General features: G+C 35.6%; 1 protein-coding gene across 7 annotated transcripts in view; it reads left to right on the top strand.

Annotated features, from left to right (window-relative positions):
• triob (trio Rho guanine nucleotide exchange factor b) overlaps positions 1-15,875 on the top strand; it is a 174,738-nt gene that overhangs the window by 108,301 nt on the left and 50,562 nt on the right. For all 7 annotated transcript variants that reach the window (XR_007925466.1, XM_051865402.1, XM_051865400.1 and 4 more), the window contains 11 exons: positions 439-634; positions 3,774-3,940; positions 6,954-7,073; positions 7,382-7,573; positions 8,210-8,359; positions 8,468-8,582; positions 8,761-8,876; positions 11,990-12,112; positions 13,545-13,739; positions 13,890-14,005; positions 14,265-14,331. Coding sequence is in view for 6 of the 7 variants with exons in the window: in XM_051865402.1 (XP_051721362.1) it covers positions 439-634; positions 3,774-3,940; positions 6,954-7,073; positions 7,382-7,573; positions 8,210-8,359; positions 8,468-8,582; positions 8,761-8,876; positions 11,990-12,112; positions 13,545-13,739; positions 13,890-14,005; positions 14,265-14,331 (1,557 nt within the window). In the remaining variant the exon portion in view is untranslated. The remainder of the gene's footprint in view (positions 1-438; positions 635-3,773; positions 3,941-6,953; positions 7,074-7,381; positions 7,574-8,209; positions 8,360-8,467; positions 8,583-8,760; positions 8,877-11,989; positions 12,113-13,544; positions 13,740-13,889; positions 14,006-14,264; positions 14,332-15,875) is intronic.

Consider the following 15,875-nt stretch of genomic DNA (forward strand, 5'->3'; position numbering starts at 1 on the left):
CTCCTGTTTTTACCCACCTGTTGTCAGGGCAACCTTTTATAGCCTATTAATTTGTTGATTTTCTCTTGCATGTTCAACATAATTTCTGGGAATATTTCATTTTTAATAGTCAGCCAATATGCTTTCACAGCAGATTACATAAAAGTACAACCCACTGAACAAACTGTACATGTATATCTCAGCTTTGTTTTCATTATTAATTTTATCTTAATCTTAACTAATTGTAATATGGTCTGCCTAAGGTCCATTTACATTACAAGTATAATAAAAATTTTTTGAATACTTTATTTTATATATTTTTAAATATTAAATTAAATACTGCTTCCAATATTTGCTTTTTCAAATATATTGAATTTAAAACTTGTTCATTCAAAGATATGGCCGCTGATACATTATGCACGCTTCATTATGGTGTTGTTGTGTGAATCTGTTGTGTAGGTCATCTCAGACCTGGAGTCGTGGAATGAGGAGCTGTCTCAGCAGATGAATGAGTTTGACACTGAGGATCTGACGCTAGCTGAGCAGAGACTGCAGCATCACGCTGATAAAGCTCTCACCATGAACAACCTCACATTCCATGTCATACACCAGGGACAGGAACTCCTACAGTACGTCACAGAAGTTCAGGCCTCAGGTGAGCAGTCATATAAAACTATAGTAGTATGTAAATAATACTAAAAATGTATCCAAAATACAGTAAAACAGTAATATTGTCAAATATTATTACAATTAACTGTTTTCTATCTGAATATATTTTAAAATGTAATTTATCGCTGTGGTGGCAAGGCAGAATTTTCAGCATCATTACTCCAGTCTTCAGTGTCACATGATCCTTCAGAAATCATCTAATATGCTGATTTGGTGCTCAGTTATTATTATCAATTATTATTGGTGCTCAATTATTAATAATGATTCTTATTATTATCAATTTTGAAAACAGTTTTTTTCTGTTTGATATTTTTGTGGAAAATGCGATACTTTTTCCAGGGTTTTTTTTTTTTTTTTTTGGATGAATAGAAAGTTCAAAAGAACAGCAATTATTTGAAATTTAAATGACTGAATGGCACTGAAGACTGGAGTAATGACTGCTGAAAATTTAGCGTTGCCATCACAAGAATAAATTACATTATAAATTATTCTATTCTCAAATAATATTATTCTCAAATAGAAAACAGTTCTTTTAAATTATAATATTTTACAATATTACTGTTTTCCTGTATTTTATGATCAAATAAATGCAACATTGGTAAGATTTCTCTCAAAAACATTTAAAAATCATAATTATTCCAAACTTTTGAGCCATAGTAGATGCATTTGATATCTGTCCACAAGCCATCTTTGTGTCTTTGTATAATGATTTTGAAAGCGAACCTTTGCGGTCACTGGATCACGTGAGGCATCAGAGATGTGTGTGTGTTAGTGTGTCGAGCAGGCTTAAGGGGGAGGAGAGGACGCAGCTAAACGATAAACTCTAAAGCTAAACACAGCAGGTCCAACCAGACACCCAGCAACCCTCCCTCCCTCCCTCCGTTCCTCCCACCCGGCCCTGTAATCCTATAGACTCACACTGCCTAGCAAAATCACTGGTCACACACACACACACACACAAGATTTGACATCTGACAGCACGCACAGATAGCAGAGAGCAAAACGATTCCTCATTTTACTAGCATCTTTTTGTAGAGACACATATACAAACGCAAAGCTGGAGTACTCTCAGAGTTTTAGCCCATTGCAACTCTGGGCTACGGGTGTAAAATGTGAGTATGTCTGTGTGTGTGATAATGTGTGTGCTAAGACCCAGGTTTCTGTGCTTCTGTATGCTGATTATGCTGATGTTTTAGGTCAGTAATTATTTTCAGTGTTGATTTAGCTTATTTCTCCATGTAGTTGGTTTTGTTTTTATTTTTCTCATGGTATTCTACTGGCGACTTGGACTTTAAAGACAGTATGAAATCAAAATTCACCCCATTTACTTCCTGCATATTCCAGGTCATATTGTGTATGATTCATCGGTGCACATTATTCTAAAGAAAAAATGTTAATCAGAATGTAGTAACTTTGTAACTTCATCAGCTGAAACTAATAATATCATAGCTGACTATTTGCAATCTAATCAAATCCCTATATATAAAATCAAAAATTCCAGTTGAATATTCGAAAAATGTCACATTACAGAAGTTAAAAGCTTTGCAAATGTCATTTGATGCCCTTAAAGCTAGTGTGTCATTTCTGAATCTACCCCCTTCCCCCCAACCCAACCCAACTCCAAATTTACAGTCCCACCCCAAAATCTCACCATTGGTTGCATTAATGTCGCTGTGCCTGGCTTGCTAGGATGCTTAAACAAACTGAGCAATTTTGATGGCACCAAAGAGCTAAAGCACTACTTAATTATATAGTTGTCCTTACATATTTTATTTCACCCAAAAATGCCAATGTCATTCCAACCCTGTATGGGAACATAAAATAAGATATTTTGAGAAATGTATCAGTATTACAATTGAAGTCGATAACCAGAACTGTTTGTTTTCAAACATTTTTCAAAATATCTTCTTTCGTATCTTCTTCATGCAGAAGAAGAAAGTCATAAATGTTTGAAACAACATGATGGTGAGTAAACGATGCAAGAAGTTTCATTTTTAGGTGAACTATCTCTTTAAGATGGGATTAGACAAAGAACAATTAGGGTAATAATTCACCTGATTCCTTGTGAAATTCCCATAATTTAATAAGAGTTTAGTTAAAATAAATCAAATATGTGTGATCCTCCACCTCTCTCCTGTTTATTGTGGCCTCTCTAATGCCTGTGTTCTTTAATCTGGTCTTTGTCTCGTCCAATTGATGTCTTGGCCAAAAATTACCAGCACACTTAGGCTCGATAAAGTCCTCATACTAAAGTCTTCTGACGGATTACCAACATATCCTGCCTTTGCATGTGGTGCTATTTCTTTTTTATCCAGTAGATATTACCTTTCCTTGATCTGTGAAAGATCCCAGAATTAAACTCAGGAAACCTGTTTAAAACATGTTCATGTGAAAATACATACATTTTTATATTATGAATATTTTGTAATATTTTTGAGTTTGTAATTGTCATGATTCTCATTAGATCTTCTTTACAGTAATGTATTATTGAAAATCAACCTGTGACACACTTTAGATTAGGGTCTAATTCTCACTATTAACTATTAATTAAGACTTTTGCCTCAATAAACTCCTAATTACTGCTTATTAATAGTTAGTAAGGTAGTTGTTAAGTTTAGGTATTGGGTAGGATAAAGGATGTAGAATATGGTCATGCAGAATAAGGCATTAATATGTGCTTTATAAGTACTAATAAACAGCCAATAAATTGTGAAAATTGGACCCTAAACTGAAGTGTTACCCAATATATGTATATATCAGTGTTGTGTTAATATCGTTGATATGCTATTATTGTTTTTGTTGATATTTTGAATTTAGATTATAGATAGATAGATAGATAGACAGACAGACGGACGGATGGACGGACGGACGGACAGACAGACAGATAGACAGACAGACAGACAGACAGACAGATGTCTCCTGTCCTTAATATATTTTTAATATATTTTTTTATTTTATGAAATATGACCTAAATATGTTTTTACATATACATCACATAAATACGTCAGATAAAGGAAAACAACTAAATCCATTTTGACAAAAGCTCAATTTATTTGTGTCATGGGAGATTATTTACGCCCTTGTTTTCTTAATTATGATTATTTATGCTCTCTTTCTATGTCAAGGTGTGGAGTTGTTGTGCGACCGTGATGTTGACATGGCGACGCGGGTGCAGGATCTGTTAGATTTCCTGCATGAGAAACAGCAGGAGCTGGACGCAGCCGCAGAGCAGCACAGACGACACCTGGAGCAGTGCGTGCAGCTCCGCCACTTACAGGCCGAGGTCAAACAGGTAACATCTGGCTTTCTGGCTGACTGTCTGTCTCTATGTTCACCCACCCACCAACTCAAGAACTCACTCGGGCACATACATGCATGCTCATGTAAGCATGGATTTAAATTTCAGATCATGATACAGCTTTGTCAGCAGAGAACAAAACAACCACTGTATGATATGTTCCTTCTAATGCTCCGCCATATTTAATGTGCCGTGATTAATTATGCAATAGAGATTTTATTTTAGAGGTGGGAATTTCCTCTGTCTGTACCTGAGCAGTGACTCATGCGTTATGAATGTAGGCTAAACTGAGGCTGAAATCAGACATTACCTTGTACACTAATACTTCTGACGCCTTGTTACATATCTTGTCTCACAATGTAATTATTATTATTTTTTTTTTTTTTCTGATGTAACTGCATTTCCTTCCAGTAAGCAATGATAATTAAGCTCATTATATTTTAGACAGTGTGTTTTCTTTCACAAACAAAGATGTAGGTTTCAATGGGGCAAATGGAAAAAGTGTTTTTCACTGATCACATAGTGTATTATTGCAGAAAAAAACATTTTATTGAACATTCCCAACATTTTGTGGGAAAATAAATCACACAGTTAGTATTTGTTTAAAACAATTACTTCAACAAATATTGTTCCATATTCTGTTGATTTATTTTATTATATATATATATATATTTTTTATGAAATAATTTAATATACTTTTATTCAATAAATACACTTTCATTAAAATGTGTTCTTTTTAAAACTACAGATTTATTTATTTTTAATATTCGGAAAGATTCTTAGACATCTTAATAGACATCATATAATATTTCAATATGGCTTCACAGTAACAATAAATGTATGATTAATGTAATATTTTTAAATATGATGGTTTTATAATAAACATGGTGATTATCTCTAAGGTGGACAGCTAAACTAATAACCATGTCATGTTGAGAAAATGAAAAAGTCAGACAGCTGTTTATTTTCTTGCCAATTATTGTGCCTCTAGACCCCAATATATGTGCGCTTTTTACCCCAAATACCATACTTTTTTATATTACTCAGTTATTAAAAAAAAAAAAAAAAAACTGTCAACAAAACTAAAAATCATTAGAATCATTAGAGAATATATTTGGTCATTTTAACAATTCTTATTTGCTAAATAAATTTCTAACATTTTTAAAAACATTAAATATTGATAAACCAAGCACAGAATCAACTTGTTGCTGCCCGAGATTGTATCAAGGATCAGTTGGATTTTCTGGTCCATAGGGAATCATGGATGTTTAGAAAAGTGCAGCGATTCATTTTTGTTACATCTAGTGGATTAGAGGACAATAAATGTCCCTTTTGCCCCTATTGTACCCTATATCTGCTGAGGTTGTAGTTTCAACAGTGCATAAATGTCTGAACAGGTATAAAGTTAACTGTTTTATAAAACCATAATTTAATTTAAATTGTATTTAATTTAATTTAGTAACACTTTATACTCAGTGTATTTAATTGCATTACCAATCATTATTTCATTGCATTATGCTTAAAATATAATTAGTTCATATTCAAATCGCTGGAAGCTTGATTTTTATATTTACATATGTATTAGTATTTGAACTACTAACAACTACTGATACTTTAAGCATCATATAATGTTTGTTAACAACTTGTTATTGTTGCCATTTTAATATTGAATGAAGTACAGTTGGTCAGATTTGAGTGGCGGCTCTAACTACATACAGGGGCTGATGGGAAAGAGGGCAGTTTTACAGCACTGGGCACGCTTAAAATGAGAATGGAAACTAGGCCAAGAGGAGCAGCTGGTAATCTCATTTTATCCTTTCATTTATTTATTTTATTATTTTTATATTTATTTTTGTCTGGACTACTCTAGAGGAAAGGAATGATTAGAGATGTCGAGGAGCCGGGATGCCCGTGTGGTTTAAGGTCTGACACGGCCACAGTATTTGAGTGGGTGTGTGGTGGTTAGTAGACATGTAATCATGTTTTTTGGCTTTACAGGGAAAATGTGTGTGTGTGTTTGTGTGTGTGTGTGTGTGTGTGTGCGCGTGCCTGTGTGGCAGATTTTAGTGTGTTTATTTACTTTTATGCAAGAAGTATAATTGCGTTATCTGTCAGTGTCGGTGTATCAGCACTAAAGCAGGTGTGTAAAGTGTGAGTCAATGTGTCAGGAATCAGCATGGAATTTAGGCCTAAAGGTGGAGTCAGAGAAAATATCTGTCAGTATGAAATATGCTCACTTTCCCCAAAGATGCAACCCACCTGTTTACAGCACACCAGAAGTTGTCTCCGCTCATTTCAGAAAACAGCACTTTTTGATTTACTGAAAAAGGCAGCATTGTGCACTTTGTACTGTTTTTCCTCCTTCAGTCCATGTTAGTCAAGGTTTCGTGCACGAAACCAAGAATTTAGTTCTCCCTCTCTTTGACCTTTAAAATGAAACAAGCTGTTATTTTTACAGTGCCTTTAAGATTTCTATATGTAATTGACCTCTATTTTGTTTGGCTAACCTTTTTACAAATAAAATGAGTATCAATGACCTGAACTCCTGTACTGAATAGGCATTGATAATGTGTAGACTTCACATTTCTTTCAGCTGCCAAGTGTAGTACACTTAGCTCCATTTAACATAGTTTACCATATTACAAATCCATTCAACAGAATCCTGAAGTCTGCAGATTCTGCCTAGGCCTGGTCAAGTGTTAAAGGGGACCTATTATGCCCTTTTTAAAAGTCTTGATTTTATTTCTGTGCTCTACTGGAATAGGTATTCATGCTTGAATGTTTAAAAAGCACAGTATCTTTCACGTATTTTACATAATCGCACAGCGTCTCTCTTTTCAGTCTGTCAGTAACGCTCTTTGCGTTCCTGTCTCTGTGAAGCCCCTCCTTCCGAAAAAAGTGCAGTAGGCTCTGATTGACAAAAAAACTTTTTGGACTATGGAAAATCCTGAAAATCCTGTTTTACATGGCATGCCCCCTTTAAATCCTTCCGTTATGTGTGTTTCAGGTACTCGGTTGGATCCGTAATGGGGAGTCGATGCTCAATGCAGGTCTCATCACAGCCAGTTCCCTACAGGAGGCAGAACAGTTACAGCGGGAACATGAGCAATTTCAGCATGCTATTGAGGTACCAAAAAGCTTTTATAAACAACACACATTTACTTAGCTATGGAAATGTGGATTTACACAAAGACATACTGTTTGTTTTGTTTTGTTTTTTGTTTCGTTTCATTTTATGTTTTGTTTTTGTTTTGTTTTTGTTTTTTTTGTCTTTTTGTTTAGTTTTGTCTTTTGTTTTGTTTTTCTGTCACTTATGCTAGTCAGAGTGTCTTGTATCAAAAATAATTATCATTTTCTATAAATGTTTGTCATTTTTGCTTTCTCTTCTTGTTTTCACTTTCTGTTTCATTTTCCTTCCCTCTTCTTTCTTTGCAGAAAACCCATCAGAGTGCACTGCAGGTGCAGCAGAAGGCAGAGGCTCTGCTACAGGCCAATCACTACGACATGGACATGATCCGTGACTGCGCAGAGAAGGTGGCGTCTCACTGGCAGCAGCTCATGCTAAAGATGGAAGACCGCCTTAAACTGGTCAATGCCTCAGTGGCTTTCTACAAGACATCAGAGCAGGTCAGTGAGCTTGACCTTATAGTGATCCTGTGATGGTTTGACCTCAGTCTTTTTCTTTTAGCGCATATGTGTCTATAATATGTTAAATATGTTTAACATTTTGTTTAATTTAATGGTTTTTTTTTCTAACTTAGCTCTATATTATGGACATTTTGTTTTAAAATCATATTAGAATTTAGCCAAATCCTACTTGTAGTGAAGTAATGTAAAGGTTTGTAAATTACATTAAACATATTAAATTACAAAATACTTTCATAATTATGAGATAAAAAGCTAATATTAAGACATAGCATGTTTTAATTATGACATGTTTAATTTGATTTTATTAGTTGAGATTCACAACTTCACAACTATGACATAAATCAAAATTATGATTATTATAAGATAAAAAGTCAAAATTATGACAAAACCTTGAAAGTATGAGCTGAAACGAGCTTTTTATCTCATAATTATGACTCAGTAACGTATAATTTTGACTTTTTATCTCATGATTTTTACTTGTGTCATAATCATTGTTTGCCTATTTTTTTTTTTTTTCTTATGTGGTGGAAATGTGATTTTTCATTTAAATTTCCAAATAATACTGTTTATTTTTGCTTATATTTATATGTTTACCTACATGTGTGTGTTCTGCAGGTGTGTAGTGTGCTGGAAAGTTTAGAGCAGGAATACAAACGAGAGGAAGACTGGTGTGGAGGGACTGATAAACTGGGACCAAACTCGGAGTCTGATCATGTGACTCCCATGATAAGTAAACACCTGGAGCAGAAAGAGGCCTTCCTCAAGGTACCGAGCGCATACACACATGCGCTCAGATTCTTTAGTAGCATTCTGATCATTCTAACATTAAAAATTTGGTGCAAATTTACTGACTCTTTTTTTCTCTCTCTGAAGGCATGCACGCTAGCCAGACGCAATGCTGATGTTTTCCTCAAGTATTTGCACAGAAACAGTGTGAATATGCCGGGAATGCTCGCACATGTCAAAGCCCCTGAACAACAAGTCAAGAGTAAGACTACATCCTTATTTTAAATGCCCTTATTTAAATTGATTACAAAGGACAAAAATTAAGTTCAAGACTGAAGTTCACCATTATTTGCTTTTTGATTAGCATGTTGTATTGTTATGAATCCAGGGTTCAGGTACAGTATGTTCTGTGGTTCTGATTCTGTCCTTGTGTCCTACAGACATCCTAAATGAGCTGCTTCAGCGGGAGAACCGGGTTCTGCACTTCTGGACCATGAGGAAGAGGAGGCTTGACCAGTGTCAGCAGTATGTGGTGTTTGAACGCAGCGCCAAACAGGTCAGTACCAGCCCAATCAAAAAGAGCCTCCCATTTGCCTCAGCATATAGTCTGGTCCAAATTGTGGCTTGTTTTGGTCAAGCGCCACAACAACCACCAACTTACAGAGGGATGGTTTTTGAGGAGGTACATCTAATGCCGGGTTCAGACTACACAATATTTTTGTGTTACGATAGTCACTGTTTCAGATTATTTCATTTTCGCTCCTAAATTTATGGACAAGAAACATGTCAGATTACACGTTGTTTCCTGACCAATCATTGTTTGCCATCTTTAACAATGTGCGTCATCGAGAAGGCAGAACTAGCGACTGACTTCCAGAAACAAGAGCGTAAACAAACAATGTTTTGTCATCAGAAAAGCCCCAAAAAAGAAGGAAACCCTGACAGTGGACACGTTCCTGGATTGCACGAAGAGGACAGTATGGGCTGTCAATCATCCAAAGACAATTTCCACGATCCATGCATAATAGTACCAATAGCATCATCGCTCTTTCATTTCACCATGTTTGAAAGCTGTGTACGGAAGAGCTTCTGTGCTCCTGTTGGTCAGTGTCACAGATTTGACAGAACCCGCCGTGGCGGACAAAAAAAACAAAAAAAAACATGCTAGTCTTTCTGTCGCTACGTCCTGAAGTGTCACAGATGCGACGTTGGTTGTTATCCACTATCACACACTATACAAGATAAAACTTGTAATAAAACAGTTACAAATCACCACGACACTCTGTCAAACGGATTGTCCCAAAATCGGACTGATATTGTGTAGTCTGAACCTGACATGGGACCGAAGCTACCACATTGAGTTGAAACACTCTCTTGCTAGTACAGACAAAACAAAAATAAAGTGAAAAATGTAATTTCTGTATAAGTATTGCTTTACAGAAAATAAAGAAGAAAATATTTTTATTTATTATTATTATTATTATTATAATTAGTTATAATTATTATTACTATAATTAAGTTGAAATGATGACGTTGTCTCAATTATGAATTTCTGTCTCATAATTTTGACTTTATCTCAAAATTATGACTTTTTATGTCGTTACTTTGACTTATGTCAATTATGTCTTTTTTTCTTTTTCTTTTTATGGCATATTTTGTTTTTTTTTGTTTTTTTTAGTAGTAGTTTTAGTAGTATTTTTAGTAGTATTATTAGTAGTAGTAGTAGTATTTATAGTAGTATTTTTAGTAGTAGTAGTGTTTCTGTTGACAATTTCGAAAGCTAAATTAGCTATGAAAAAAAACCTGCAATGTTTTACAGGCAGGTAAAACAGAATGTGAAAATTATAGTCCATAAAAGTGACTGACAATGATCATTTGTAACCTCTGGCTGGCAGGTACTTAAATTTCTACAGGAAAACATATATAAACACATACATGTATACATATACAGATGGTAATTTCACCAGATGTAATCCAGCCACATATCGTTAATTATAGTGTTGCATTTCTGTTCTTCTGAAAGTAATAAGGTCTGACATACTGGGAAAGCGTGGTGCTAGACACCAAGGTCATGGGTTCAATTCCCAGGAACCAGACGTAATGATTTTATCTTTAATGCACCATACATCGTGTTAGTGTCTGCAACATATGTAAATGTTATTCTTCAGTTGAACATCTCAAACCTATGCATTCTGACTTCAGAATATTGCAAAAATTCAGCCAAACAAAGTAGAGCTTGTAATTTTGAAAAGCTTTTATGCATCATTAGAGTAATCTGAGGCTGAGGCTAGCATTATGAAAATGTAATAGATTTAAAATTTGAATAGAGTAAGAAACTCTTCACTTTCTTCAAACATCAGTTTCACATACAGAAATTCATTCCCAAGAAATTCAGTTCAACCCGACCGTCTATTCGAGATCAAATTATTTTATGTCATACACAGTTGACTAGAAGCTGCTGCAGACCGCAACATGTATTTCTGGAGTCTCAAATAACAGAAGCACATCAGGTCAAGTGTTCAGTGGTTTGCGTGACTGCTATATAAACTTGACAGAGGTTCATCTGTCATGTATCACATACTTCAAATCTTTGTATTTATATATTTAAATATTTTGCCCTTTTATGGTGAAAAAGAATCTGTCTAGAAAATAACTGAAAATGGTATCCTAATGCACACTTTTCTGAAGTTGTGTAAATTGTGTCATGTCGCATAAATACAGTGTAGAGTTTCTGTAAGTCTGTGGTACTGGATGGAGTTTCTCTCTTCATTTCGCTTTTAAGCGTTTTGTAATTGAGAGGAAGGACTTTAGTTTGACCACACAGTCCTCCGCTGTAGTAGTCATACTGCAGTTCTCACAGTCTTGTGTCCCAATGTTGTCCCCGGCCCTTTGATGAAATATATATTTAAAAAAATATATATATATGGGGTTTTTCTAAATATTAGTATTACTTTTAGATTGCACACAATGCAACCCCAAACATTCAAACCTGTTCTAAAATCGGTTACTTTTAAAAAAGGTATGAAAAGATGGGTTTCATATTGAGCTAGAGCACTTTTAGAGATCTCACTCCCTCTTGTGGACAAATGAGAGTATATAATACATACATGCATGCCCACACACTGGTTTATTTATATATCAATGTCCAGACTTCCCTTTTGCATCTATTGTTAATAAAAGCTAATTATAAGTTTTATAAACTAAACCTAACCCTGTTTTGTCCTTTTACTGGTATTCTTTTGAGGCCATTTAAAAAAACTTTGCTCCCACAAGGTTAGAAAAATGCTGTAGCACAAACACACATGCACATATACACATTTTATCCTCTAAGCACCTTTTTTGACAACAACCACCAACTTAGACAGAGAGGGCCGGTTTGAGGATGTGCATCTAATGCCGGGTTCAGACTACACAATATTTTTGTTACAATAGTCACTGTTTCAGATTATGTGATAATCTTGTGAAAATTCTTGTGTCATGGACAAGAAACATGTCAGACAACATGTCAGTTTCCCGACCAGTCATCGTTTGCCATCTTTAACAATGTGAGTGATGTCATCGAGAAGGCAGAACTAGCGACTGACGTCCAGAAACAAAAGCATGCACACATATTCACATTTTATCCTCTAAGCATCTTTTTTGACTTGTCACTTTGACTTTTGTCTGCAGGCTTTGGAGTGGATCCATGATACAGGAGAGTTTTACCTATCCACACACACCTCTACAGGTTCCACTATACACCACACACAAGAACTGCTGAAAGAACATGAGGAATTCCAGATTACAGCCAAGGTATGTTTCAATATATAAGATAAGTTAGTGTTAAAGAGCAGTTTGCTTTCCTATTTTGCTAGATAACTAGAAACTGAATCAAAACGCTTGTACATCAACATTCAGACCATAATCTGTTGTCCTTTTATTGTCATTCTTTACTCAACCTTGCGTTGTTCCAAACCAAACATTGTTTCTTCATCGCAACTGAAAAGAAGAATTATCCCTTAATTTCTAGAGTGCTCTTTTACATAATAGAGAGTGAAGCTGTATTGTAGTTACTGAAAATGCCCAACAATCATGCCAATAAAGCTTTTAGTCTTTGAATGTTGTTCCCTCATAGGATCTCATCGCCATGATATGCAGACATTTTCATGTGTCTTTTTATTTATATCAAACTGAATTGTAAAGGTCCAGTATGTAATATTTAGGAGGATCTATTGACAGAAATGCAATATAATATACATAACTATGTTTTCAGTGGTGTATAAAGACCTTACATAATGAACTGTTATGTGTTTATTGCCATAGAATGAGCCATTTCTATCTACGTACACCACGGGTCCCCTTACATCGAATTCGCGATTTTGCGCCGCCATGTTTCTACAGTAGACCTAAATGGACAAACTGCTCTACAGAGCGTGTTTGCTTGACTGGCTTCAGGCGACAACATCTTTGTCCTGTGTCGGCCACCGTAGCTTCTCTATGTGCTTCAAAAGGGAGGGGTGAGCGGTGAACTGAGCCGTTGGTTGCAATTTGCAACCTTACTGCTAAATGACGCTAAAATTTACACACTGCACCTTTAAGTCGGAACTTCCTTGAAACGGAAGTTGCCATAGTATTTTTCTTCCCTATTGTGACGTATATCCGAGTGTAATGGCTTCTCGAACAAGAAAAAATGTAGGGCGGGACTTGATTTTAGTCCAACAGGAATTGATTGAATAGTGGGATCGTTGTGGTTTGTTATTGGTCAATCTCATGTGAGTGAGAGGTTGTCCTGCCCTCGTGCCAGTGAACATGTCATTGGAGAAGTGAAGAGATGTCGCTGTCAGAGGGAGGGGAAGTTATTTTGATTAAAGATTACGAGGGTACGTGAATGTTAAAAAAAAATCATGATGTACAAGGATAAATCATTATAATAATTATTGCAATATTACATAAAAATAAGAATTGTCCAAACTCAAAAATTCTAGATAATACAGATGACATGTAGGTGAGTAAAAGATGACAACACTTTAATTTTTGGTGAACTATCATCCAAAATTATCTTACAACTGTGATTCTCAGCATGTCACAGGTTTATTGACTCCCCACCCCTTACAACAAATCACAATACACCTCCCAGATGATGTTTACACTCTGATCTGTGTCTCTGTGGAATCAGTGCAGGTCTCTCTCTCTCTCTCTCTCTCTCTCTCTCTCTCTCTCTCTCTCTCTCTCTCTCTCTCTCCAGCAAACCAAAGAGCGGGTAAAGTTGTTGATCCAGCTGGCTGATGGTTTTTGTGAGAAGGGCCACGCCCATGCGAGCGAGATTCAGAAATGGGTCGCCTCGGTGGACAAACGCTACCGTGACTTTTCCCTTCGCATGGACAAGTACCGTTCCTGCCTGGAGAAAGCGCTCGGCCTGTCCACTGACTCCAACAAAGCGGTGAGAGGGGAGAGTGAGAGTGGGTGTGTTGATATGGCCTACATGGCTGGAGTGTGGATGAACAATATCTTTGCTGTAAGAGTGGTTAACCATGTTAATATATGAAAGAATGGTGATTAATGACCATTAAAATTTCTTTTGGGGTTTCAGAGTAAAGATCTGCAGTTGGACATCATTCCAGCCAGTGCTCCTGGTGCAGAGGTCAAACTCAGAGACGTCAACCATGAACTCAATGAAGAGAAACGCAAATCGGCCCGGAGAAAAGAGTACGTGTTTTAAACCTGATTATATGATAACAAGCCAACGGCAGGAAGTGCTAAAAGGGAAGGGTTAATGCTTAATTTGAAGAAAGTCCAACTTTAGTTATTTTGTTTTGTGAGGAAACACCCTTGAATATGCATACTAAAGTAAACAACTAAATGTTTTCATTTTGAGGGTTTTATACCAGATTGAAACCCCTCCCAAAGGTATTGTGCTTTCAAACAAATGTTGACAATAGGTCTCTGTTGCATTGCCCTCTTTCAGGTTTATAATGGCGGAGCTCATTCAGACTGAGAAGGCATATGTGAGAGACCTGCGGGAGTGTATGGATGTAAGTGTTGTTGTCACAATCTGCTCCGTACGGACCAACATTTAGAGGGTGTGGTACACCAATGTCCACTTTGGACAGATTACAAAAGCCTTGTGCTATAAATGTATTCACTGCAGTACAGCCCAAAAACAATCCAGTTTATCCAGTAATAGCCACTGTTTGATCTCATGAAAAGATCTGAGTGTCATTAAAACACTGAGCATGTTTATATGCACCATTTTTGAATCCAAATTGGAATATTCATGTGCTTTGGAATACACATGTAATCATATTCCGAAAATAATACATGTGCATTCTTTTTCCTCTATTCTCTTCTGGGAAAGACTGTCAGTGATTAATTTATTATGATGCATTTTAGTAATTCTGCACAGTAATTTAAACAGCTCATTTATTCTCATTCATATCCAGGACAACAACATGTGCAAAAGCACAAACTGAAGGTCATCTCCAAGGGTGCTTTAACCCATTTGTATATTGATTTTTGTATATTTTATGTTCCTTTAATTTCTGCTTGTTCTATTGTAGCACCCAGAATTATTTTTATTATGTAAATATTCAGTTAAAGTACATGTTATGGATAATATTGTGTTTATGACCCAGAATTCTGATCAATATAGGTATATGCCACAAGACTTTGTCAAACATTCATTTTAAAGTGTTAGTTCACCCCCCAAAATTAAAATTCTGTCATCAATTACTCACCCATATGTTGTCCCAAAACCGTAAGACTTTCGTTCATATTCGGAACACAAATCTTTTTCATGAAATCTGAGAGATTTCTGTTGACAGTGACAGTCTATGCAACTACCATTTTCAAGCCCCAGAAAGGTAGTAAAGACATCATTAAAGTAATCCATGTGACTCCAGTGGTTTAACCTCAATTTAATGAAGTGACACAAGTACTTTGTTTGCAAAAAAAACATAATTTACCACTTTATTTACAAAATATTAATCTCCCACGGGCATTCACGAGAGCACCATGGCGCATGCATGCTGTGTTGACACGAGAGCAGACGTTGTTGTTTTTTTTTGCGCAAACAAAACACTCAAGTCGCTTTGTAAAATTGAGGTTTAACCACTAGAGTCACATGGATTACTTTAATGACATCTTTACTACCTTTCTGAGGCTTAAAAGTGGTAGTTGCATCGACTGTCAATGGAGGGACAGAAATCTCTCAGATTTCATTAAAAAGATCTTCATTTGTGCTCCTAAAATGAACGAATGTCTTACGGGTTTGGAACGACATGAGGGTGAGTAATTAATAACAGAATTTTCTTTTTTTCTTTTTTTTTTTTTTTTTTGGTGAACTAATCCTTTAAAAGAAATTGCAAAGTTGAAAATCTGTATAATTAATACAACTGTTAAAACATGCTTAAAATTAACCTGTTTTTGTAAAAAGAAAATCATAATCAATGATGTTTTCATAACCATTTTAATTAAATTACAGTAAATTTGATGATAATTATTATACTGAGAGAACGTTCTCCACTTCAGAAATTACTTTTTTTTCTGTTGACATAATTAAGGCTGTGCAGATAAGAAA

Source organism: Ctenopharyngodon idella, chromosome 16 (genome assembly GCF_019924925.1).
Source record: "Ctenopharyngodon idella isolate HZGC_01 chromosome 16, HZGC01, whole genome shotgun sequence".
NCBI classification, from domain to species: Eukaryota; Metazoa; Chordata; class Actinopteri; order Cypriniformes; family Xenocyprididae; genus Ctenopharyngodon; species Ctenopharyngodon idella.